Genomic DNA, 25,494 nt, shown 5'->3' on the forward strand with positions numbered 1-25,494 from the left:
CTAGCAAGGTAAATGCAGAGCACTGGGAAAAAAATAGATTGATTGAGATTCATGTCCATGCTCTGAAATAAAAAAAGAGAGCAAAGTGGGAAAATGTGGATTCTTGTAACAATGGGGCACAGCATTCTGGATACCACTTCCAGAAAGGCAAGAGAGTGAAAGGAAAATTCCTAAGTATTTCAAAAGACTTAAAGTATTTAAACAATATGTGAGAAGAGAAATGTAGGAATAAAGAAGACAATACTTTTTCTTAGCTCTCAAGGGAGTTGTCTTATTTCAAATTTTACAAGAGTAGCTGCAACAATCCGACTATAGAGATACAACTCACATTGTAGGAGTAGTTAAATCCACAACATTTCAGCCAAGAGCAATAGTATTTGGGATTTAGATTTAGTTTAATTTTTAAATTATATTATTTTTACCTGAAATGTAATATGCTGTCAGTGTAATTTACATTTTCATTCATTGTTCTCACTTGTCTTGTTTGATGCTGCACATTACCTATTATATTATGCCTGTAATATTCCTGTAGTGTAAGTGAACAGTAAAAAAGCAGAAAGTTTTGCAAGTCCAAGGTATTCAAAAGCTTCCATTATATGTGTAATGTTTAACAAAAGCTTCTCATATAAGGTGTTTGCCATCTTTACGTGAAGCAGATAATTGGCAGTAGAACATGCTAAAAAATGAATGAATAAGTCTTCAGCAACTACTTGATATCTACAATAAAGCTGCTCTTAGTAGCTAATTCATTTTTGACTGTCTAGAATTTCACAGATATCCCTTTGCTACAGCTAGAAACTTGTTTGGCCTTTGGTACAGAGAAAGACCTAATGTCCTCCAGTACAAAATCTCTTGTGATTTAATCACAGTTATCACAGTAATCACAGCAGCTAATGGCATCCCACTGATTGCTTTCAACAAAAAGAGTTTATCTACAACAGTTTGTTAATTAGAATCACATCAAACCAATTCTGATTTGAAGAGTGTAGTAAATGCCAGCTGAAATGTTAACATCCCCGACCAATTTGAAACTGTTCAGAAAACAGAGGTTACCAGCATTCTGGAGAAGCCTGCAGAATTGATTGGGCATATATTTCTCATTCATCTCCGGGCAAAGGCTGTCCACTCAGATATCTTTATGATGCTACTACAGTTCTTGAAAAAATGCTTTTTACTCAAAGGAAAAAAAAAGTTACATAATATGTGATAAAACATTTAAGTCTAAGGGCCAATAGAAGAAGAGCTGGTGAGCAAGTAGCTCATGGAAAAGTAGGTAAGAAATAGATATCCGTTCAGATCTCATTATTTTTTAAGCCAATCTTTATTGATGATGATTTATAAGTCTTTTTAATCATTAAAAAAAAAAAAAAAAAAAAGTCATAGTTGTGCATTTAGGACTGTGTTCAATAATGTCAGGGAGGTTGTAAGGTCTAGTTCATTTTTCTAAGAAATATGTAATGAATTAAAGTTAAATGAACAATTTCATGAAAAAACTGACAGATTTTCTCTGTACAGTTAATTGACTTTGTATTTTAAGATAGGTTTACATTGATGCTTTCCCTCTATTTTAAGCATTTAAAGGTCCTTTCTCAACTACATTGACAGATGTCACATTGTCCTCTGAAATCTCATTGAATTTAGCCAGAGAACTTCAGAAAATGTTTATGTACGCACACCTAGATGTACGCACACCAGATGACTGAATTGTTCTCATTTCTCTAGAGGGAAGTACAAAAGGAATAGATTTATTAGAGAGTTTACACGCAGTATTGTGAAATCAATAGCAGAGCATCGTCTAGTGTAGGAGAACAATATTAAAGTTCTGAGTAAAATGCTCAGCATCAAAACAGCAAGAAAATAGCCTCATTTGGCAAAGGCATTATCCATTTCCCAGACTTTTAATGACTTATCTGAGAACAAAGTAATCCACTCTGAGAAAAATTGTCATAATACATACATTTATAGGCAACTATAGTTCGCCTGGAGAAGGAGTTCCATGCAATTGCTGTTAAATGTCTTTTAGCTCACTTAACATCCAGAGTATGAAGTATCAAAATGTATACATCATATTTTATAAACTTTCCTTACAAAAAAGTATGTTAAATTTAATTATTCAATTTGCTTACAGATTCGTTACTGGGCTGCTCATGATAAAGAAGCAGCTGCACAGAGGGTACAAGTAAGCAATCAAGAGTATTCAACCAAACTGGAAAACTTGAAGCCTAATACACGCTACCACATAGATGTGTCTGCCTTCAATAGTGCAGGCTATGGACCTCCCAGTAGAACCGTTGACATTATTACCAGGAAAGCACGTAAGTAAATTGAGCATTAGGTTATTTATAATGTTCTGTACGTCATTATTGCATGTTGTATCACATCTATCATTTCTTCAAGCTTGGCTCCTCATTTATGTATCAGACATTCTCCCTTTATGTAGTATTGATTCTCTGTACAAAAAATTCGACTAGTTTTACACTTACAGATTAATTAAGGGTGGAAAGGACTCAGAAGCCCCTACATACTTCTCAAAGCAAGGCCAGCTGCAAGCTCAGACCAGGATGCTCAGGGTTGGGTCTTCTGGGGATGAAGACCCTCCTTGTGAACCCTGTTCTACAGCCTAACTTTTTCCTAGCATCTGGTCTGTGCCTCTTGTAGTCAAATGTGTGTCTTTTGTCACTCATCCCTCCTGCCATGCACCACTTTAGAGAACCTGGCTCAATCTTATTGATAAATGCAGACAGGCTGCTCGTAATTTGCTCCAAAGAAAGCAACTTCTTCTTGAGAATGAACAAGCCTGTCTCTCTCACCTTCCTATCAAAGGGCAGGTACTCCAGCTCCCTACAAGGTCAGTGGCCCTGTGTTAAGCTCACTGCACATTATCAGTGTCTTTCTTTTACTGGGGGACCCAAAGCAAGACATGATATTCCAGGTCTCTCTGAACATTCTTAGCAGTGTTCAATTAAGAAGTATATCTTGTGTATTTATAACACACTTCTGTGCACTAAAAATGCGTACAACCAGTTTGAGGATTTCTGTCAGTAAATACTGTACTGGGCAACTTGGATCTGCAGGGTTGTGCTGAATAATAATATATTTTATACATTTACAGTGTGAAATACGATTAACAGCTTCTGCAGTGGGTGCCCTGATTAACTGAGTTAAATGCTTCAGAATTGCCTTTAAATGGTTAAATAATAAATATTAAATTTCAATGAATAAATATGACTTAAGCCACATTTCAGGGAGTTTCTGAACATATTTGCATGCCAGCAAACACACATGGTCAGCAGCATAGTAAAGGGTAATTTTGGCGACTTCCATTTGGACAGAAGGACAAACCCACAAAGCAGGCACTGCACAAGCCATACAAAATTGCCTGGCCAAAGCTGCAGCGCTTAGTTCAAAGAAGAAAACTGCATACCTATATGAAGATCAGATATGATTTCCCTTTTTACGTTTCTACATATCCATGAAAGTTTCACTGAAGGTTTGTGAAGTAAGTCTCAGTTCTTTACACATTAATGCATATGTTGTTTTTCAGCTCCAAGCCAACGTCCAAGAATCATCAGTTCTGTAAGATCTGGTTCAAGGTACATCATCACCTGGGATCACGTGAAGGCAATGTCAAATGAGTCTGCAGTTGAAGGATACAAAGTATGACCTGTGAAAATAATTTTTATCTATGCATATTCTACATGAGCTGCATTTTATAAACAGGAATGCATTTTAGTACCTAAATGAGCTTAAACATAATTGCATGCTAAAGATGAAGGTGTCAGGCTCAGAGATCTCAAACATCTAGTAAACACAGGGCAGAGCTGATGGGCTTTGTCAATATGATGAGAAAATAGTGTGGGTAGTCACCCATATTATGATAATGTTTAGATCTGCTCTGACTGTAGCAACCTGATATCCAGTATGATTAAATTTAGACTATAGGCTAAACAATATTTCAAAAAACTTCTTTAATAGTTTCTCCCTTTACCAGCTGCATTGCTCCAGCTTTCTCTCCTAACTCCATGGGAGCTACAGTTGCAGAACTGAACTCAAGTTCTTGCAGTTAAAGAACACAAGTTCTTTACAATCAGGGAAAAGGGAAGTAAACTATCACCTAGCCTATGAGAGCAAGTGCGTATACTAACCATAGAGTGTATAAAAAGCTTCGGAAATAATTTTGTGTTTAAGTTTGCTGCTTGCATGGTGGTAGGAAAATCAGTATTAATTTCCACATATACAATTTTTCCTTGAGGAGTTAAATTAATTCCTGGGAATTGGTGTAAATATTTTCCAGAGATAATTCAAGAGAAAGTGGAGATCTTTTCTAAAGGTCCCACAAGACATACACTGTCATATTTGCAATAGTTTAACAGCACTGAAATTTAATATTGAAATTAATAATTGTTTAATTTATGAAAATGGTAATCAATTTTATGTTAAAAAACCTGAGAAGTGAGATTTTTATTTGGTGCTCTTTGACACCCTCCATTCCTATCCTCCATCATTCAGACACTTATTCTGAATGTAGAAAATTGAAATTATTTTTCAAAAGGTGGTGTAAATTATATGACAGAGAAAGCAATGAAGAAACGTCTTATCTAGATTCACCCTAGATAAAAAGGTAAAAGATGGTACTAAAAGATGTACTAAAAGATGCAGCTAAGTTCTGAGATATATACACGCATAAACCCAATACCTTTTAATTCACTCATTGTACATATATGTTTTTGTGGAAATGTGGCATTTTAATAAAAATGTTTGCTCTGGCTTTCCTAGGTGCTATATAGACCAGATGGACAACATGAAGGCAAGTTGTTTTCAACTGGAAAACACACAATAGAGGTCCCAGTCCCCAGTGATGGTGAATATGTTGTTGAGGTCCGAGCACACAGTGAAGGAGGAGATGGAGAAGTAGCTCAAATTAAAATTTCAGGTGAGCAGAACTTCTTCCTTCCAACACTCCTTGGAAATCTTGGAGTAAGTACTTTCTTCTTGTGTACTATCCAGAGATGTCCACTACGTTCATGCTCAAAACTGGAGAGGTAGCTAGCTCTTCAGAAGTGACTGCACTGATAATTATGGTTTATCTTAAGTTTTCCTGAAGACTGATAATGCACACAAGACACTTCAGTAGTGGCCCAACTCAGTCCAGGAAGCACTGTCAATCTTCCAGATATCTCTGCTTCTACAGGTGCCTTCAGTTATGCTGCCACTTTCTGTAGTTTACCGCAAGCATAACTACACGTGCATAATACATGTGCATGCGTAGGGCTCAAGAAGTCAACTTCCAATAATCCTGTAGTTCCTAGTATCTGGTATCTCTGCATCTCGTTCCACTGTTAACTATCACAACAAGGAGAAAGACAACTGAGAAAAGAGTGGTCCACAGTGGTCCACAAACCAATTGCTAGAAGAGTTCCACTTCTCAAGGTAGAGGAGAAGCTGTACCACATACAGATTAAAAAGAAATGAGAGATGCAAAACGTTCAACTTCAGAGTGGTTTGGATGATTGATAAAGAGGGTGGCCAGGCTGATTCATCTTATGTTCACTATTGACTCTAAATACAAGGTCAGACATGATCTGTACATCCCTTGCCTACCAGTTTTGCAGTTTAAGTAGTGTCTTAGCACACTTTGTATAAAGCAGAAAATATAATGATGTCAAGGACTCAGACAGTGTTTTTGCACAATTATAATTTAAACATGTGCTGTATTATTTTATTTTTTTCTTTAATTAAAAAACGAACTTTGTGGATAATATCGTTTAAACACAACAATATTGTTGTCACACCATCAATGCAGTCATTATTGTGTCTTTTAAAAAAGCAACATCTGTGCTATCTTGTGAGTGTACTTTAAGAAAATCTGCCAATTCTGAAAAGAATGGATCTCCGACTTGCTGCTTTTCAGTAATATATACAATTTAAATCACCTAATGTGAACTCGTGGATATCACTAGTCTTGTTTGGATGAAGCATCTACTCCAGTCTTGGTAAAATGGAATCTAGAGATGGAGAATCATGGGAGTTGGTTCCAGTCATTAATCACCTTCGCTGATGACAACTTTTTGCCCTAGTTTTATCTGGTTTTGAGATCCACCCGTTGCTTTCTTTTATAGCTTCCGTCTAGACCAAAAAATCTTATTGTATCTCTTATTCCCCTCCATTACGATAGGTATATACAAGGTCTGCTCTGAAAGTAATGACTCCTATTATGTTGGCCCACAAAGTTAGAGGCAGATGGTGGTTGTATGGCAATAAAGGCTGAACCTTCCCACCAATATTCATTACATGTTGTTGCAATGCGACAGATGGCAGCAGAGGGGCAGTCTGACACAATGGCAACTGACCTGAAAATTAAGCAAAGTTGTGTCACTGAATTCCCCCATGCAGAAAAAATAGCACTCACTGACATTCATCAACACTTGCTCAATGTTTCTGGAGACCAACCAGTAGTTGTGAACGCAATGAAGCAATGAGTAGTGCATTTCAGCAGTGGTGACAGCAATGGTGGGTCACCTCTGCTGGTACAGATTTTTAGGAGCTCAGTATGCCAGCTCTTGTTCATCGCTGGTGAAAATGCCTAGGTAATGGAAATGACTATGTTGAAAAAGAGTGTTTTGTATGCGAGAATTTGCAATGTCAAATAGCATTACTGTGCTTTTTATATATCATGGAAATAAGTAGGAGGCATTACTTTTGGATCAACCTATACATATCAACCAAGTAACTGATCAGATGCTAAATGGAATCTGTGCCTTGACTTTCTCAGTGATAGCCTTTTCTTCAGGTCTTAAAGAATTTTGACAGCTCTTCGTTTCTTTGACTTCTGAGAATTCCCTCAGGACTATAAACGCTACAACTGTATGTACTGCTGTCTGAGGAGATGCTCCCTACATTTACTACTCCCAGCATGATTTATGAAAGGCTTTCATTAGTCGTTTATTTCACTGCACTGGACTATAAAATGGTGTTCAGCTTGTTTTCCAACTCCACCCTTAAATCCTTCCCAGAGTCCTGGCTTTCCAGGATATACAGTGTCCCTTCCTGATTTGTGTAGCATTTCCTTAGTGTGTAATTTTATACAAGGTTGTGATTATGCACAGTTGGTTTGAATGACCTTAAGTTCCCATGCTATCTGGGATGATCATTTTTCTTGGAAACCTGAAAAGGAGGTTAGGTTTCCTAGAAACAAATGTTTTGGTGGTCAGCTGGCCAGAATGGAACTTATATGTTTAGAGTGATGTAAACAACAGAGAAAGCAAAGCATAAAGCATCTTATGTAATTTAGAGCAGACTGTTGCCTTTAGGCATCTGATTCCAGAATTTTCAAACTACATTAATTTCTTGTGTAAGAGTGGGGAGAATTAAGCAGCAAGCACAGGGACTGAATATAGCCTGGATGCTGACCAGGATGGAACGCATCCTAAGCAAACTGAAAGGATGCACGGAAGAGAGAGGAGTGTCTAAAAAACCTGTGTTTCTTCCAAATTTATGTCTTCCTGCTATTCATTGGGTATCAAATCCAAAGTAATCTACCTTATTTGACCAAGTTGGGTAACTATATTTCCATTATAAACAGTTTTCATCTGGGGTGTGATTCAGATATTTGAACATTCAACAGCTTAAGCAATGCTTCTGGCATTTGACGTGCCCTAGATTAGCAGAGACGTCCATGTAATGCTGGCAGGTATGACAGGTTCTACAGGAGACCTTACGTCTTCTGGATCAGCAACTGGAGGCCAGGCAGGACCTTAGAAGCACCATTTGCCCAGTATTTCAGGCATCTGAATTGCACTTTTTTGCAAACCAAAACCATTTCCTTGATTTGTGTGGCTGAAATTGCTGTGCTAGGAGGCTACAGCATAGTCAGTGTGTTGTAGATGTGCAGTTCTAAGTTCTTTCTGAATTGTGTACAAGAACATCTAGCTCAGGAGCCCTAGATAGCCCTGAGATCTTATGTATGAAATCTACAGTACGTTTTAACAAGCAGAAGTTATATTTGAAAGTCAAATATAAAAGAAACTAGAACTGCGTGTTATTTCTAGCTTCTTATTTAAGGCACAAACCTTGTTTTTCTCTTTCTTACTAAAAAGCTAGGCATAGGCTGACAAAGGAGGCAAAACATCCTAAAGCACCTTTGCCCACTTATATCCAGTCACCTTCCTAAGGATGCACTATTTTAGCTGAGCACGATGTAAAGGAAATTTAGCAAGTAGCCATCACACACACATTTCTGCTCTGTGAGCATCTTGAAATGTGAGTTCTTTTCATAAAATCATTCACCGCATATATGCTGAGCTGCGTTTTGGCGTATTGCTACAATCTGTAGACCAGTTGTGAACCACTGTATTTTACTGAGCAGTGCCTGTCATACAGTTAGAGGTTGCAGATACTTTTCAAGCCCACTATAATAAATACATGAGCCACGCAGTTGAAAAATAATTCTTGAGGTACCACAACTATTTGATGATTGGCACTACTTGTATGGCCAAAGAAAGCCATTCCAACGGCTAACGTAGGCTTATCTATTTTCTCTGAAATACATTAAAGGCTGAAAATTGTGTTTTTTTGTCTCTTTTTTGCTTTATGGATTGCAATGCTTTGTCATAATACTAGTCTTAATGTAATCAAAGCAATCTTGCAATAAGTCAGAACTAAAACCATGGGATACTCAGTACTTCTCTCACTTCACTTATGTAACTGCATTGGCCTCAGTGCAGATAATTTATGCCAGAGAAAAGAAAAATAGAAGCAAGCTCTCAAATCTTAACATTGCATCCATGAGGAAGGAGGGTAACTTCGTATTTAAGAAAATACTGTGAAAAAAAACGAAGATAACGCCTTTGTTTATAACCTTCCAATTTAAAACAAGGTTAATATCCCATTTTAAGTAGTGACATAGACAAATAATAACTTACATACTGCATATCCTTACAGCAAGAAAACAAAATTAAACTAAATTATAGCTTTGCTTTCACTGCTTACATATAAATATATATGTGCATGTGTGTATTTATGAGTTCTATTTGCCAAGGCCATGTTTTATGATCCTGAAGAAATATTTACTTTGAAGTAAGTAGTTTTTTCAAAGCAAAATGAAAAACTTTTACCTATAGGAACTCACAAACATTTTAATTATTTTATCTTTTTTTTTTTTTTTTAATTATGATTTAAAGGGGATATTAATGTATGCTGCACACATTAGTGTCAAACAAATCAGGTGGTCATTCAGTTTTTATGTATTACAGTCAAGCTCTCTTGATCATAATTTGAAAATGTCTGTCTGTTGCAAAGTTGGTTGCAGTTATAGGAAAAGTAACAGGAGAAAGCAGGTAAAAATCATAAGGCATGCTTATGAAAAGAGGCCCCTGACTGGCTGTATGTTACATGGCAGTCTCTGTTACTGTAGTTGGATTTCTGATGATAAAGTTCTAAAAATAAGAAAAAGATACTCAATAAAAATACTGAAAAACTATCAAGAAAGTCAAGAAAGTCAAGGAAGGGGTGAAATCTGCAAGTGAAGCAAGGATCTTCAGCTAGACTAAGGGTAGTTAGTAAAGTAATCATTCACAATAGGGAAAAACTAAACTCGAAAAACATTCACTTTTCTTCATAGTATGTGGATGGAGATACTCAGTAAAAGCAGGCAGCAAGTTGAAAGCTATCCAAATAATACTCTTTTACATGGTACAGAATTAAACTGTGGAACTTGCAGTGCCAGGAGACTGAACAGGACAGAGTTATAAATACAGACCTGGTCTGTCACTGCTTTGTTTAAATTAATGCCCTATATCCAGACCTTGACTCAAGAACTACTGAATGACAGATGTGGGGAAGAATATGAGACCAAAACTGTACTCTGCAGGCAATGAATTTGTTTTTCTTTCCATTTCATCTGTTACAGACCACTGTTGGAGTCAGTGTCCTGAATGAGGTGGAGGCTTGGGTATCACTCATTAAATCTGACCCTGTGCTTCCAGCTTTAGGAAAGTGTACTACAAAATGCTTGAATAATATTTAGTTGATAGACAAAGGATTATTCTTTTCAAATCCTCATATGCTCTCCTTACTGTTCTCAGTAGCTTGGATGTTATCCACCAATCAATGACTGACTTCTAAGATGTTTAAGTAGACAAAGAAAAATAAATTGTGGCTCACTATTCAGTTAAAAATACCTTTTTGAAAAAGTTGGCACATTTTTGATAGACACTGTTTCAATAGGACCATCAATTCAACAATGAAGCAAAATGCTTGATAGTATATTCACTTCAACATTAGAGGAAGATGGAAGAAATCTGAATGTTCATTATGTATTTTAACTCTCACTTCTTTAAATGTAGAAACACAATAAATAGAACACTGCAGAAAAAATCACGTAGCCCATAGACTGAATGCTAAGAAGCATATTTTGGATTAATATAGTAATTCCTTTGATGCATAATGATTTAATTTAACACAAATGCATATTCTAATTTCACCTCTTGGTAGGACATTTAACTACTGAACTATATGCAGCATTTTTAATTGCTTTGAGAAATCAAAGGAAGGCAAGTGATCTTTAGAGTGGTTTAAAGTAATATTTGAAGGACTCATCTCATTATTTTTTCCCCTTAATAATCTAGACAGGATTTCAAAGGTGATCACAGGGATGAAGGAATGAAGAAAGGAATAGTTTCTAGCTGTGACAATTCTTGCACGTTTTAATTTTTAATAGTAGCAATAGAAGTTCATTATTCAAATTATTTTTAAGTTCAGTGGTTAACAAATTATCTCAGGGGTGCCATGAAGTGGTGGCATGCTCATAACTCTCAGTTGTATGCACCTAACCTAACCAAACTACTTTTCTTCTCATTTAGTGAGGAGAGTGATTCAGAACTCCTAGATTAGACATCTGCTGTATCACACTTTTGCATGAAACCTCTCTCACTTATAACTGAACAAAAACCAGTGACTCTGACAAAAGCCATTGGTGATTTTCTGATTACTTTAGTTACTGCAGGTATAAAGCACAGATAAAAGCACTTATTTGCTAAGTTAGAATTATCTTTTAAGTGACAGTGACCATATGGGAAATACTGGTGTATGTTTGCCTTCTTTCTGTAGATCTATTAATAGTACATCTTATTACATACTAAAATGCTCCGTGCCATTTTCAGGATACTTCAAGGATTAAAATGTCAGAATGTTCTTGCTTTTAAATGTTAGTGCCATATATTGTACTTTCACCATATTCTAAAGCCTTTTCGTAAAAACAATAGATGGAGAGGTGAAGATAGATTTGTCCTATAAATAAGGTTTGTGAGAGTGATACCAAGGTACTTGTTTGTCTTCTGTTCCTGTACAACAGGAACAGCCAGTGGGGAATGGAAGGAGGAATATTAATGCTGTCGAAGTAGGAAATTTCAAATGAATCTTCCATATCTGTTCAAATGAGTTGTTCAGAGTATCAAATTTGGTGCTTGTGGCTTTTTTCTATAGCGTCACTGAAGTAAGAACTTTATCATTTGAGAAATTCTGAAAGAAGACCAGTCACAATTTTTTTTCTCAATCAGCATGAAAATTTGCTTGACCTGTGAACTTCTGGTTCTTTGATTTTAGAGACTGGATTCATCACAGAAGTTTGAATCAAAGAAACATTAGTCTTAACATATATGTCCTTTTTTTTCCTTTTCAAATCTGTGCTTTTTGGTCTTTAAATGATGCACACTGAGAAGAAATAGCTGTGACTGTACATTTTCTTTTTCTCATGGTATGTAATGTTCTTCCAGTGTGCATTCCAAAAACTGGATCAGAAAAAGGCAATGTAGAACCACAGTGAGTCTCTTAAGACAGATATCAGAAGACATGAAGTCTAGGGCATCCCATGTAGTACTGTGTGACAAGCCAGTGCCCAGTCAGAAGAACCAGAAAAGTGGCTGTAAATTTTTCTCAAGGTTATGATTAAACTTTCTTTTCTAGCCTCCCTTTTTTTTTTCCTGAAATATTAGGCCTTGTCAATGAGACTGCCAGAGAAAACAGTTGACTTCCTCTGAGAAGTTATCAACCATAATTTCTGAGGCCATGAAAAATATATCATTGCGGAACATTCACAGCCAAGTGTTTTGCCATACCGGGCAATCTCTGTAATCACAGATGAGATTTTCTACATGGATGACCTACTAAAACTTGCTCCAAGCTCCTCCTGCTGCTTCAGTGGGCAATTTCCAGCAGTGAACACCTCTTCTTAACAGAAAACGTGATTCAGCCTTGCTTGGTCTGGCAGTAGTGCTTGAGCTTCTTGTAAGCCAGTTTGTCAGGTGTGATTGCTCACAAGTGAAGAGAGAGCAGATGCTGAAAGGTATAACAAGCCTTTGCCTGAATCTCACAAAATGGTAAAAAGTACAAATCTGGGTCACAGACAGACCTCCACGGATTGCTCTTGCTCTTATTTGTTGAGTATATCACTTTAAAAGTACATTTTAAAAATACTGTGTGTGGTCTTCTAATTAACTATCCATGCAAGATAGTCTGTAATCTGTAAAGGGGAAGAAGATTCTGAGAAATAATTCACATTTATTGACATTTAATAATAGTCTGCCAACTGAATATTATCTCATTTTCCTCAGAGTCTAAGGCATCTTGTCATTTTGGCAGTGCAGGTCTCCAGCGGGGCCAGAGTCAATAGAAAGGTAGCCCATGCAGCTTCCAGCAAGCCAGGTGCTGTTGCCAGAACAAAACAAAAAGCTTGTTTGGCTCTGTTACGGATTCTTAAGTAGGAGAAGACAAACTAATAGTGGGTGAATAAACCACTCAGACCATCAGTAGTCCTTTGAACATGTTTTTAATGCTGTCTCTTTTGTTCTTGTAATAGGTTTAAAAGTGTTCTAAAGCAACGCAGTAAACATTAGCACAGCACTAAGCACAGGGAAATGCACAGGCAGCGTTATTGCCATCACATGTCTACTGTGCTGCAAAACTGTACTTCACAGAATTATGGAGCCTTTATAATATGGAGCCTTTCTTGAAATGTTTATGGCATAGACAAGAAAAAAAAAATTTCCTCATACCTATACAGAAGTAATCCTAGACAATGGAAATTTGGAACTATGACTGAGCAATGTTGTCACCGATGCAAGATAAATATATTTTAATTAGTTCAATTATTTTCCATTTACCATGAATAGGAATAGCAAAATTGAAACCATGTCTGCCGATATTTCCCATTTCTTCTTAGTAGCAGTAGCCCTTCTTGAAGATGCTATTTCCAGCTGAGACAAGTAATATTTCTTTTCAGAAACCAGTTCACAGAATGACAAATCAACTCTCTTATTTTATGCTGTGTAGTTTAACCTAAAAAAAAATTTATTTCCTCCCTTCCCACTTTTCTGTTCTGCCTGGGTAAATATGCACTCAAAACAGATATTGATGGAGCCTAGGGGATGCTAAAGAAACTAAGGAACAGTATTCAGAGAATCTGAGGAGGCAAAAATACTTTTTCCAAAAATAATTCTTCAGTTGGCTCAGTTATTTCCCACAGAAGTGAACATGCTTAGTTGCAAACAAGGAGATAGAAAATTTGAGAAGGCTTTGCATTTACCTTTCATAAAGTAAAAAGGAGAAATATAGAAGCAGGTAGCCCTGATGGACATTGCTTCGTGGGCACTGGACCAAAAGGAGCATATTGTTTACAGGAAAGTAGATAGGAGTTTTGTCAAGAAAAAAAAAAATCCATTTTTTGAAAATAGGTGCAAAGGCACATACATTTATTAAATAACAAGAGTAAAACTTTGTTCTGCTATAAACTTAAATTGATTATTATTCATATAAAATCTCAATTCTGATAAGGAAATATTCTGTTTTCCTTACTCACTTGTAATAAATTTATGACAGGTTTTGTCAGGAAAATGTGTTGCATCTACTGTATCATTCAGATGGTCAGTCTGCGTCTACCTGAGTGGTTTGTACAGCACAGTAGAGGGTGGATGAGTAGAAAAAAACAGTTGACATTGAGGATCCAGCTCCACAATATATGCTGAGGCCAGGTTTTGCTTTGCATGCTGTCTCTTCTGTTCCTGCACAGTGTGTCTAAGTCAGCTCCATAGTGCAAAATAAAGCCCAGTAAGTGGGTCAGCTGAGATACTTCAGATCACACTCCTCAAACTAGAACATTCATGTAGATATTCCCCGCAATGTTCAGTTCCCAGGAACTAAGAAAACTGATGTAATTTAATACAGATTAATTCTTCAACAATATTTCTTGATAACAAAAGCAGAGAAGGAGTTTTGCTACAACAGGATCAGTTCATGATGAGCCAAGGAACAGCTTGACATTTGTGTATGTTGGCAGAGCGAATGCTTTCTCACTGAGAAAGAGAAGTTATTTACATATGACAGTTTCACAGATGATCAGGAACTAATTTCCTGTTTCACAGACCTGATGAAAGTAAGATTTCTAAATTATCTTCTACATTTTTTTTGTAATCAATATGGAAAGGATACTAATGTTGGGAAAGGGTCCAGAAATGTCTTGTCTTAAAGATAGGTAACACTTAAAGAAAATTATGACATGTTTTTAATAACAAGTCATTGCAGAGTTTTGGGAAATACACAGAAGTCTGAATTGTTTCAACTTCTTTCATTTGGACCTTAAATTAATTTCATTACTTTTGAGTATCATTGGAAAACATGTTGCACAGTGTTAAAGATGACAGAAGATTTGGAATCTCCATTCAGAAATATAAAAAAATTTACTCTCGACTCATGATTGAATTGGCAACAAAGAATATAAATCACAGAATCACAGAATCACCCGGGTTGGAAGGGACCCCAAGGATCATGTAGTTCCAACCCCCCTGCCTAGCAGGGCCACCAAACATTCACATTCAGATCAGGTTGCCCAGGACCCCGTCCAACCTGGCCTTAAACACGTCCAAGGACGGGGCATCCACAACCTCCCTGGGCAGCCCGTTCCAGGGCCTAACCACTCTCCTTGTGAAGAACTTCCCCCTAACATCTAACCTAAATCTTCCCTCCTTCAACTTAAAACCATTTCCCCTAGTCCTGCTGTTGTCAGCCCTTTTGAAGAGTTTACTCCCCTCCTGGGTGTAGGTTCCCTTCAGGTATTGATAGGCTGCAATGAGGTCACCCCGCAGCCTTCTCTTCTCCAGGCTGAACAAGCCCAACTCCCTCAGCCTGTCCTCATAGGGGAGGTGCTCCAGCCCCCTGATCATCTTAGTCGCCCTCCTCTGGACCCTTTCCAAAATCTCAATGTCTTTCTTGTACTGAGGGCTCCACACCTGGACACAGTACTCCAGGTGGGGCCTCACAAGAGCCGAGTAGAGAGGGACAATCACCTCCCTGTCCCTGCTGGCCACCCCTCTCCTGATGGAGCCCAGGATCCCATTTGCCTTTCGAGCTGCCAGAGCGCACTGCTGGCTCATGTTCAGTCTCTCGTCCATCAGGACCCCCAGGTCCTTCTCTGCCGAGCTGCTCTCAAGGACCACTCCTCCCAGCCTGTACAGGTGCCTGGGGTTCTTCCGGCCCAAATGCAAAACCCTGCACTTTGCCGTGTTGAACCTCATCAGGTTCACCTGAGCCCAGCCCTCCAGCCTGTCGAGGTCCCTCTGAATGGCATCCCTTCCTTCCACCGTATCAACCGCACCACTCAGCTTGGTGTCGTCAGCAAACTTGCTGAATAAAGTATTGCTGAATAAAGTATTGTATAAAGTACAAATAGAAAGCTGTGGATTAGTAGGACTTTACCAGGAGTTCCTGTAGTAGGTAAAGTTCTTGCTGAACGCAAATCTGTCCAGCAATTGTGCCCTTCATTTACTCAGGTAAGCAGCTGTTCGTGAGATAGCTATTCCAGAAGGCTGCTGAGAAAAGAAGGAAGGAAAAAGTTATGATAATTTCATGCATTAAATGCAAATTGTATTCAATAAGGCATACGTTTCTGTGGATAGTTTAGTCATTGGCTTAAAAATAGCAACTATAGGAACTCTACAGCAGACAGTAGTAAGGCTTTCATGTGAACATAGCAAGAAACAAGATTTCGTGGCTTCTTTTGTTTGGGGCTGTTGGGAAAAAAAAGAATTTATGGTGTGTTTATTTGAAGGAAATGAGGAATCTTGATCTGATGTCCACAGATAATGGGTTGGAGTGGTAATTAGGTGATGTGACAGTGATTTCGTTTTGGCCTCTACTTTCATGACTGTATCTTGCAATGGCATGCGTGCTGGATACATAAGATGCTGACTGGGAGAACAGAATAAATGTTGTAGCACTGAGGAGAGAATGAAGCTTTATATTGCTAAATTGTTCGTGCCTGGCTAGACTTCAAGAGGAGTTTAATAACCCTTCTGTTTTCATTTAAATCCACATGTTTATCTCTTCACATTCTGTAAGTCTTTATCTGGCATTTCTCTAGTTTTTGAGAGGTTGTTAAAACTGGCAGATCACAACTGCAGTACTCTATTGCACAGAATTAACTGTGATCGTTACTCGGGCACAATGTGCACTGATTTCTGTTCATGAGCTTCTGAAGAATACAGGCCATCATGCAGTGGTGAATGGTAATTCAAGTAAAATATGTTCCTGGCACGTGGGTCAGTAGTATAACACAAAAAAATATATGAAAACAGGAGATGAATTTAACATGGATTTATCCTCACAATGTTCCGCTAGTCTGATGCATTGTAAGGAATGGCTGTAATGGGACAAGATTTATTATTGCTTTCTCTTGGTAGAATAGTTTCATGCAGATAGAAATTTCCTTTTATTTTCTCATCATTTTTTCCTCATGTTTTCTTTAATCAGCAGCATTCAAAATATGTCTTTAGTTGTGTCTTTGCAACTGCATTTTCCTACTCTGACAAACGCAGAATATGTTTTTGTGGATATTCTTAAGCATATAATATAGAATTTGTTTTCTAAGGCCATTAACTCATTCATTAAAAGCTACTACTTTGATATTTGAGGATAAAGACTACACAAAAAGAATGATGTGCCTCACAAATCACTAAGAAGTATAGATAAATATGCTCCCATACTTTTCACAGTTGTCAGAATATATACTTGTTATGTATGAGAATATATCTGAACATACATTTGTATACATCTTAAGTGTAAATCTCCTCCATTTATGGGGACTTCGAAGCAACCTTTCAATATTTTCCTTAATTTTATCTTTTACTGTGCTGTACTTTTTACAGCTGAATTGAAGAAATGAAGAAGGATTGGTAGGTCTCTCGTCTTGGTTCTCTAAGTGCTTGGATGTGAGAAAGAAGTACAGAAGAACTTCAGAAAGGAGCCCCACAGTGCTAAGGGAAAGGGGAGAAGTCAGAGCAGAGAAGAGTTTTGAGGGGGTCAGAAGTAAGAGAAAGCAAGCAAATGGAGTTTAATATGGGGGACAGAGAAGAGAGTGGAGCAGCACAAACGCCTTCATTTGAGAGAGGAGCGGAGCCGAGAGGAATGGGGTGAGAGACTTACAAAGAGGGAGCAGAATAAGAGGAACATGGCTGAAGTTGAAAAGAAGTTCTATGGGAAAGACCTGAAATTCTGATTTTGTGGCAGATGCTGTGGACTTTGTCCCTGGATGGACAGCAGAGAAACCAGGCTGATGTGAAAATGCTTGCTTCCTCCTCCTGTGACAGAAGCAGGAAGGGAAATAGTTGGCTCCATCTCAGAGGCAGTTTTCTGACAAATCTCTGATGGGATCTGTGTAGAACTTCCCCCATGAGTCAGGAGACACTGCCTTTTAGATCTGCCTTTCTAATAGCACTCAAAATTCACTGCTTAAGGCCTCTTGTAAACAAGCCAAGCCTTCTGTTTGCGAGTGGCTCATGGTCCTGTTTCTGTTAAATGAGTTGCTATATGACAAGCTATAGGAACATCTTCCTTCCATTCCTGGGATGGAGAGGACACACATTTGATTTTGGCTAAAGATGTTTTTAGACCCAACTTGCTCCAGTGATACACATGTATTATATATATATATGGTGGAACATAATTCTTCCCACTATGACAACATTCAGGAATGAGTTGGAAATGCTGCAATAAGCTAGTTGAAGGAAAGAAGAAGAGGCACTCTAGCTTGAGATATGCTCTCAACTGGCTTTTCAAAGAACTGCCTGAATTTGGACGGAGGGCTGTTTGAAGTTGAAGGAGAAAAGAAGATAGTGCTCTGAACATGGAGAACTACAGCTGAAGGCTCCATTAAATGACTGAAAAGAGGAAAAACCCTGCCTAGTACAAACATTAAGATTGCACGTGATGATTCTTAGAAGACTTCTTCATGGAGCAAAGCTTGTGTCCTGGAATTGTGAATAGTACATGTTTGGTGCATCATAGTCACTGATGAAAAAGAAGTCAAACCCATACTGTGTTGAGACATATCATGAAAACACCATCCAAATAAACAAACAAACAAACAAACATTCCTGCAATTGTGTATGTGGGAACCACAAACAATTGAAGAATACAGCTTTTGTATATCCACAATTAACTAATGAACTAGTGAGCTCTGCAGTTGTCTGATTTGTACTCAGGCTGCTGACTTCGTGAAAAAGGTTTTTTGTTATCAGTCAGTTTCATTTCTATCTAGTTTCCTTACTTTCTCATTATGATTGTGGGTAGGAAATACTGGAAGAAATAAATGCTTGAAGGTAACCTACCAGAATTTATTTGGTCAAATTCCCACTTTAAATCATCATGGTTTTTTTTACACTCACTATCATACTTTGATGACTTTTAATTAGTAAAGCCCTTTATTAGCAGAATATTCGAGAACAAAAGATACAGAAACTTCTTAGACTGACACATAAAGCCTGCAGATCTGTCTTTCTAGAAAGATCCTTGTGACTTGCACAGACACAGATGTGTAAATGCCACACTGCTAGAAGCCAGCCATCTGGACTTTGTAATCAAGCAGGTAAACAAATGGACCAGGCTCTTCGACATCTCTCAGATTATTGCTGATCATAATAACATTAACTTTTCCAAAGGTGTCTCTTTGCTTCATCACATTTCAAAGACTCCATTAATTTTGTTTTCACATGCTTAAATATTTATTTTGACCTTTTGCCTCCTGCTATAACCTCCTGGCTTGTTGGACCATCCAAATCAAAATACACTGATGTGTTCTGAATGGCCTTGCTGCTTGTATAAACACGCTGCATAAACAACTCTTGCAGAACAAAAGACCAAGTCCTCTGCTGTGCTGTAGAAAGTCTCTTTGTCCATTTCAGATTATCCATACAGGTAGGAGCTGTGTTGAGATATGCCAGCTGGTTTTCCAGTCTTCTTACCCTGCATTCTTGCTGACATCCAGCTTTGTTTCCCTACTCTGAGTAATGCTAAAGAAAAATCAACACCATGTTGTTCTCTGTTCACTGTGCAGGTGCCACTGCTGGAGTGCCGACTCTGCTTCTGGGCCTGGTGCTGCCGGCCCTCGCTGTCCTTGCCTACTCGGGATTCTGAATGTAGCTGGATTTACCTTGTCCTCACCCGAACACGAGGGACTCCCTTTGAAGAGGAGGACTGCAACTCTTGATTCCTGTGGCACCATCCTAAGCCAAATAAGTTACACTTTAAAATAAATTACCCTACCGATTTCCTATGGACTTTAAAAGGACTGAGGCATCCAGGAACTCCTTCATTAAGTAAATCAACTTTTGAAAGGATAAGAAATATTTTTAACTTGTTCCAATATGCCTTATAAAAACACTTATGCTGATCTGTGACAGTTGCATGATTCGGTCCAATGGGGCAAGTTACAGTGTTAAAATCCAATAACATAGGCTGTACAGTGAAAGTAAAATCACCATACGTAGGTGCTTTAACTTGAATAACAAATTGTGAAATATAATAGAGATTGAAATGTTGATTGTATGTGATAAATGTAAGAGTACTACGTCTGTCTGTACTATCCTATATGTTTTGTGTACTGCATATTTTTGAATGGCCCCATCATCATTCATTGGGATTACTGGTTTTTTGAGAGACAGTCAAAGCAAAAACATTTTGTTCATTTTCACAGCTATATTTCTTGAGGCTATTGGATACAATTTGAAGGACTTGAAGTAAATGTCAACGGCAAGAAAAATTTTCTTTTAAATATGTTCAGAATACCTGAGACATTCATAGTATGCTCAGCTTAAAGGAGTTTACCTGTACTTCACTGACACTAGATTTACTGTATTTTTTTTCTTAAAACAGTTCTGTTGAAAATTCTGTTATGGTCATTGTTGATGATTTTAGGAGTGAAATGTCAGCGTTCAGGGAAGCAGCATAATATATCACTTTTGATTTAGTATTATTATTATTATTAAGGTAGCAATATAACACATAGAAGACTGAAGATATAGTATTAAGATCACCTAAATGGACCATGAAATGGTAGGATGCTTATGTTATTTTTTAAAGTAAAAAGATTTAAAATATAAAAAAAGAAATAGATATACAGTAAATGACACAAACAGAGTAGCACAGTTAAAAAATTATTATATTTACATTTCTATGCTGCAGATGCCAGGTGTTACCTTCCTGTGGTGAAGCGTACATTTGGGAGAACTATATGCTTTTTCAAGAATTTGATATTATTCTAATATTCATAGTGTTGTAAATAAGAGTTTTAAAGTTCTGGGACTGTTTCCCTGTTTGACAGAGAACTGAATGGTCCAACTGTGTGTTAATACATGAAAGTCAGCTCCCAAATGTCAGTTGAAACTAAATGTTTGCTATGACCTTTGCAAAATGGGAATTCTATTAGAGATAGAGAATGTTTTTGTTCTGACTGTGTCTAAAGTGTTTCAGTGTTTTTTTGGAGTTTGTTTTATTTTTTTAAGTTTGTAAAGAAATACACGTTCTTTATGTTTTCCATGGTATGCTGGGAATTAGAGTGTGAATGTTGAAGAAACACAGTGATACTGAATCAGATGGCTCAAGTAATAGTGCAATGTCTGATGCTTCAAGAATTATAAGCTTTGAATCATATTTTATTAGCACAACCTTGCTAGCTACTTAGAAATAGATTTTATCTTTTTAGAACTGATACTGTAGAGGTCCATAACAATATTTACATGAAGCAAGAATAGGCCTATCAATGATTTTCACCCCCTTCTTTAATTTGTATAATTTTGTACTATATATTTACATGTAGAAGTGTAGAATCTTCATCAAGGAGTACCAATAATACTGTTTTAGTTTAATTTTAACTATTTGTTACAATATGAAAATTTTTTAAATAGGTGAAAGTGGTAACTTCCCTATAGAGGAATGTCAAAGTGTCAAGCACTACTCTGTTTCGTAAATTGTATCATTATTTGAAAGAGAAACGATCTGTCTTCATACATGAGAAGCTAATATGCTGTAAGCCTTCTGTACAAAAAGAAATGTGTTTTATTGTATTTCATTTGGTTTTGTTCTTTTGCAGTATGACTCATTTTTATATAATCTACAGCCACAACTAAAACTTTTGCCAAATGCATGATTGCCTTTTACTTTTCTAATACATGGTGTAAAAAGCAAAACTGGTTAGTTTTTGCATGAAAATGACCTGGGAGGGAAAGCCACTTCCTTTTTTAAATCAGCAGCACAGATGAGGTAGGTCTCACGTACTCATCAGATAGTTCAAAGTTTTTCATTGTTTCACATAATTGTATAAATTCGACTGGGACCTGAAGTTTCAAATTGCTGTAAAGAAAAACTAACTAATGTATCATCTGCTTTAAAACGCAAGGTTCTTAATTAAAGTTTATATAGATAGACATATTTGTTGTTTCTTTATATTTCAGGAAACTTGATATTACTATTATTTGATACAGATGAATATTGAACTGTTTTTTTAGTTACTTTTTATCTTCTTTTTCCTTTTTCAAATGAATAGAGCAGGACCGTGCTTTGTCCTTTTTATGAATGAAAAGTAAATTAAAGTTAAATAAATGTATTAATGTTACTCAAGATATAATAACTGTCTTTTGAATTAGAGCTTTCTGCTTTCACAATAATGATGCGGTTCTCTGTAGCAGTAAGAATGTGGTTAGAATGAAAGCCTGTGTATCCCTCCCCTGCGTTCTTATGAGTTTAGCAGAACTGAAAGAGCTTCTGTGGGGTAAGGGTGGCTGTTTCACTTTGATTATAGGTGACATAGATTGAAAGATTTTTGTGACTGAGAGCTTTTCAGAGCTTTTGGGAGGAAAAGTTAACCAAGTGTTGAGCTCTGTACTGATTCATACGTTGTATGATCACAATTTCAAGGGCTTGCTTACATCAAAAATCTGAGAGGCTGCTGGCCTTTTAGGGATCACTTTCAGACCCTAAGCTGCACCAAATGTAGCATGAAAGAAGTTTATCTGTCGGTGAAGCTCACGATTATATTTCAGAACTTGGTTTCATTTATCTTCAGACATCCCAAAAGAGAAGAGCTGTTGACAGAATACATTTCATAGAATCGTGGAATCATTTTGGTTGGAAAAGTCCTTCATGCCCTGCACCTGAAGATTGTCTTGTCAACTGGAACAGAGATCAGACTGGGGAAGGGGATATTATGAGAGGTTTGATTTGGTATGTTTTGTATTTTATCTTGGTCTCTAAGAGAATTAAGTTTTTGATTCTCTGACTACCTGCTAATAATTCTGAATCTATTGGAAAGTGGCAGGTGAATTAAACAGCTTCATACTACAGAAATACATAGCCTGATTAGAAAGTGAAGACTTAAATTAGAAATTTGCAACCAAGCAGGCAGCAGCAAGGTCAGTGTGTTTCCTGTTCTGGACACCCAGCCAGCAAACACCTCAGCTTGCCTTGCTCCTGCCTTGCCCAGGGCCTGCAGAGCACAGAGTGAGCGTATGCTGGGAGGAAGTCAGAACACATGGCATTGTAGGAGCTAAATGTAACAGAGGGAAACAGATCGCTGCAGCAACATGGGGAGGATTTGGGGAGAGAATATACATCCATAAGAGAAAATGTTTCATTATTTCCAGTCAACATAATTTCCAGATGAATTTGTTTTTATTTGTGAGACTTCTTTGTTTCCAGACTTTAGGGCCTCTAGCTACAGAAAGTGATAAGAAATATGCCTTTAAATAGAAGATATCTGGCTGAAGACCAGATCTTCGAGTCTCAATCTGCCCCAGCATGACATTAAAGTACATTTCCTATTGGAATTAAAACAAAAAAGACAGACATTAGGAAATACATTTCAGTATAGATCTTGAAAATATTCCAAATGCTTTTGCTTGGAGATTCTGTATATTTAAATACATCACTGAAATGTCAGTCTTTCAGATCATGACAATATCAGTTAAGTAAATTCTGTTGGCATCAGTGTGCATTTCTATAGCTTCTAGCACTTGTGTATGGTCCATCTTTACATATATTATCCAGTGGAATCTCTGCACCATTGGTACTATTTGGGAACCACCTGTATATATCACATTATCAGAGAAAGTTTGTTCCTCTCTGTTTCTTCCACAGATTATTCATTTTCTGTGGCTCTTCTGCCACTGTTTCCTTTCACTTTGTCACTTCAGTATTTTTATTTTCAAAAACAGAAGAAATGATAGAAAGCATGAGAATCCACATAAATGCAAGACAAAAAATCATAGAATCGTAGAATCACAAAAGGGAAATGACCTGTAAGATCATCTAGTCCAACCGTCCTCCCATTACCACTGCTACCACAAGCACTAAACCCTATCTCATAGCTCCTCATCCAGATGCCTCTTGAACACTGCCAGGGACGGCGACTCCACCACCTCCCTGGGCAGCCATTCCAGTGCCTGACCACTCTGAGAGAAAAGTTCTTCCTTATGTCTAACCTAAACCTCCTCTGGTACAACTTGAGGCCATCAATGAAGTATCTCAAACAGCACTGTCTTTTCCTTCCACTCTAAAGGATGTCTGAAAAGACATATGAGAAGCCTTAACTTCAACTACCTTGACTATGATCTATTCTCTTGATTAATTTCTGGCGTACATGCAGCTGTTCTGACATAGGGTTAGCTAGTGTTGTGTGATAAAAGTAAAATAATTATACTGGCAAAATGTCTGTTAGAAGTACTCTGCACCCACTAGGAGGAAGCACTGAACAGCATGGCAGCAAAGGCACTGCATTGAAGACTGGTTCCCATCAGCAGTTAAGCCTCAAGAGGATTGGGAGAGACTGTACAGGCACACCTCTCCAACTGGAGCCGTGTCATATGCTCTGGAGTGTGTCCTTTCCTTGGATTGACTGCAGAAACAAGAATTAAAGACCCACTTGGCTTCTCCTTCTCCATCCTTCTCTAGTATGGTAGGAGATAATGTTTTCCAAAGAGAACTCTTCTCTGCACCCACTTCAAATCTCATCCTGTACTGAATGAGTAAATAGGATAAATAAATGACTTCCCTAAACATGCCTGCTCACTATGAAAGAGATCTAATTCTTAGCTATCTGATGGTGGAGAAGAAAACCCAACCTCAGCTGTGCTATGACAACATGCAAGGTCAGCCACTGGTAAAAAGGTAGACAGAGAATACAAAGACTGGGCCTCATACTATATAGATGGCTGGTAGGGTTCGGCAGCTTGTCCGTGTCAGCAGACATGGATGGCAGCAAAGGGTGGGGAGCACATAACCCCAGTGCACAGGCCCTGCTCCCAGCATACAGATTACCCATGCAGGTACACTTCTGATTCTCACAGGAGGAAAGGAGAAAAGCACAGAGTCTCCAGAGGCATTCAGACTCAGGAACTGATCTTGCTCAGGTGGCTCCCTGCTATCAGCCTCTCTGCAGAGGTGGTAGCAGGGACATGACATATCTGTGGCCATAGCAGCTTTGTACTAGTAAGTGTATTGCCTGGGGCTCCTCTCTGGTACTGAGTTTGTTAGGCTTTATCCCCTGACTGAACTGCTTACGCATCCTGACTGGGTCAGCATGTTAATGTGATGGTTCAACCATATGGAGCATGGTATAACCTCAAAGCAGTATGGGGACATGAACAGGACTTTAAGACATGGCCCTGTGTGACAAGACCTTTGCTGATTCATCTCTTAAATCTTGTAATTGAACTGCTGTCATTTGCCTTGTGAGTCCACACGTAGCCAATAATATTAATGAAATCATATGTAGCTTTCTCTACTACATCAGTGCAGAAAGACTTTTGCTATAAATATTGAGGCAGATGCTTCCGTCAGACCTCCTTAACGACAACACTCTGAAGCAATTAATTACAGATCATAGTTTAACTGTATTCTGGCAGAACACTCTAATGTATAACAGACTTTCTGTGGATTGACCTGTAGCTCAATGAGCTGTCAAAAAGCAGCCCATTTGCCAGGAAGCTCCTCTGCCTGCCAGAACACCACACTACCACTGCAGGCCTCCGAGATGTCTGCTGAGGCCCAGATGATGTATCTCCTGGCAACAGATTCCAAGGATCTTCAGCCAACCTCATTCTCTGGTTTGCTTTCCAGTAAAAAGTAGCTGATGGAATGATGCAAAAGGTTGGATCTGTAAATGTGAGCATTGTACAG

General features: G+C 37.8%; 1 protein-coding gene across 1 annotated transcript in view; it reads left to right on the top strand.

The window, feature by feature from the left end:
* Positions 1 to 21,746, top strand: part of CNTN1 (contactin 1) — a 238,112-nt gene extending 216,366 nt beyond the window's left edge. Inside the window, exons 22-25 of the mRNA XM_048956631.1 lie at positions 2,129 to 2,315; positions 3,545 to 3,657; positions 4,777 to 4,933; positions 19,379 to 21,746. Coding sequence (XP_048812588.1) covers positions 2,129 to 2,315; positions 3,545 to 3,657; positions 4,777 to 4,933; positions 19,379 to 19,458 — 537 coding nt within the window. The 3' untranslated portion in view covers positions 19,459 to 21,746. The remainder of the gene's footprint in view (positions 1 to 2,128; positions 2,316 to 3,544; positions 3,658 to 4,776; positions 4,934 to 19,378) is intronic.
* The last annotated feature ends 3,748 nt before the right edge of the window (positions 21,747 to 25,494 follow it).

Source organism: Lagopus muta, chromosome 1 (genome assembly GCF_023343835.1).
Source record: "Lagopus muta isolate bLagMut1 chromosome 1, bLagMut1 primary, whole genome shotgun sequence".
Taxonomy (NCBI): Eukaryota; Metazoa; Chordata; class Aves; order Galliformes; family Phasianidae; genus Lagopus; species Lagopus muta.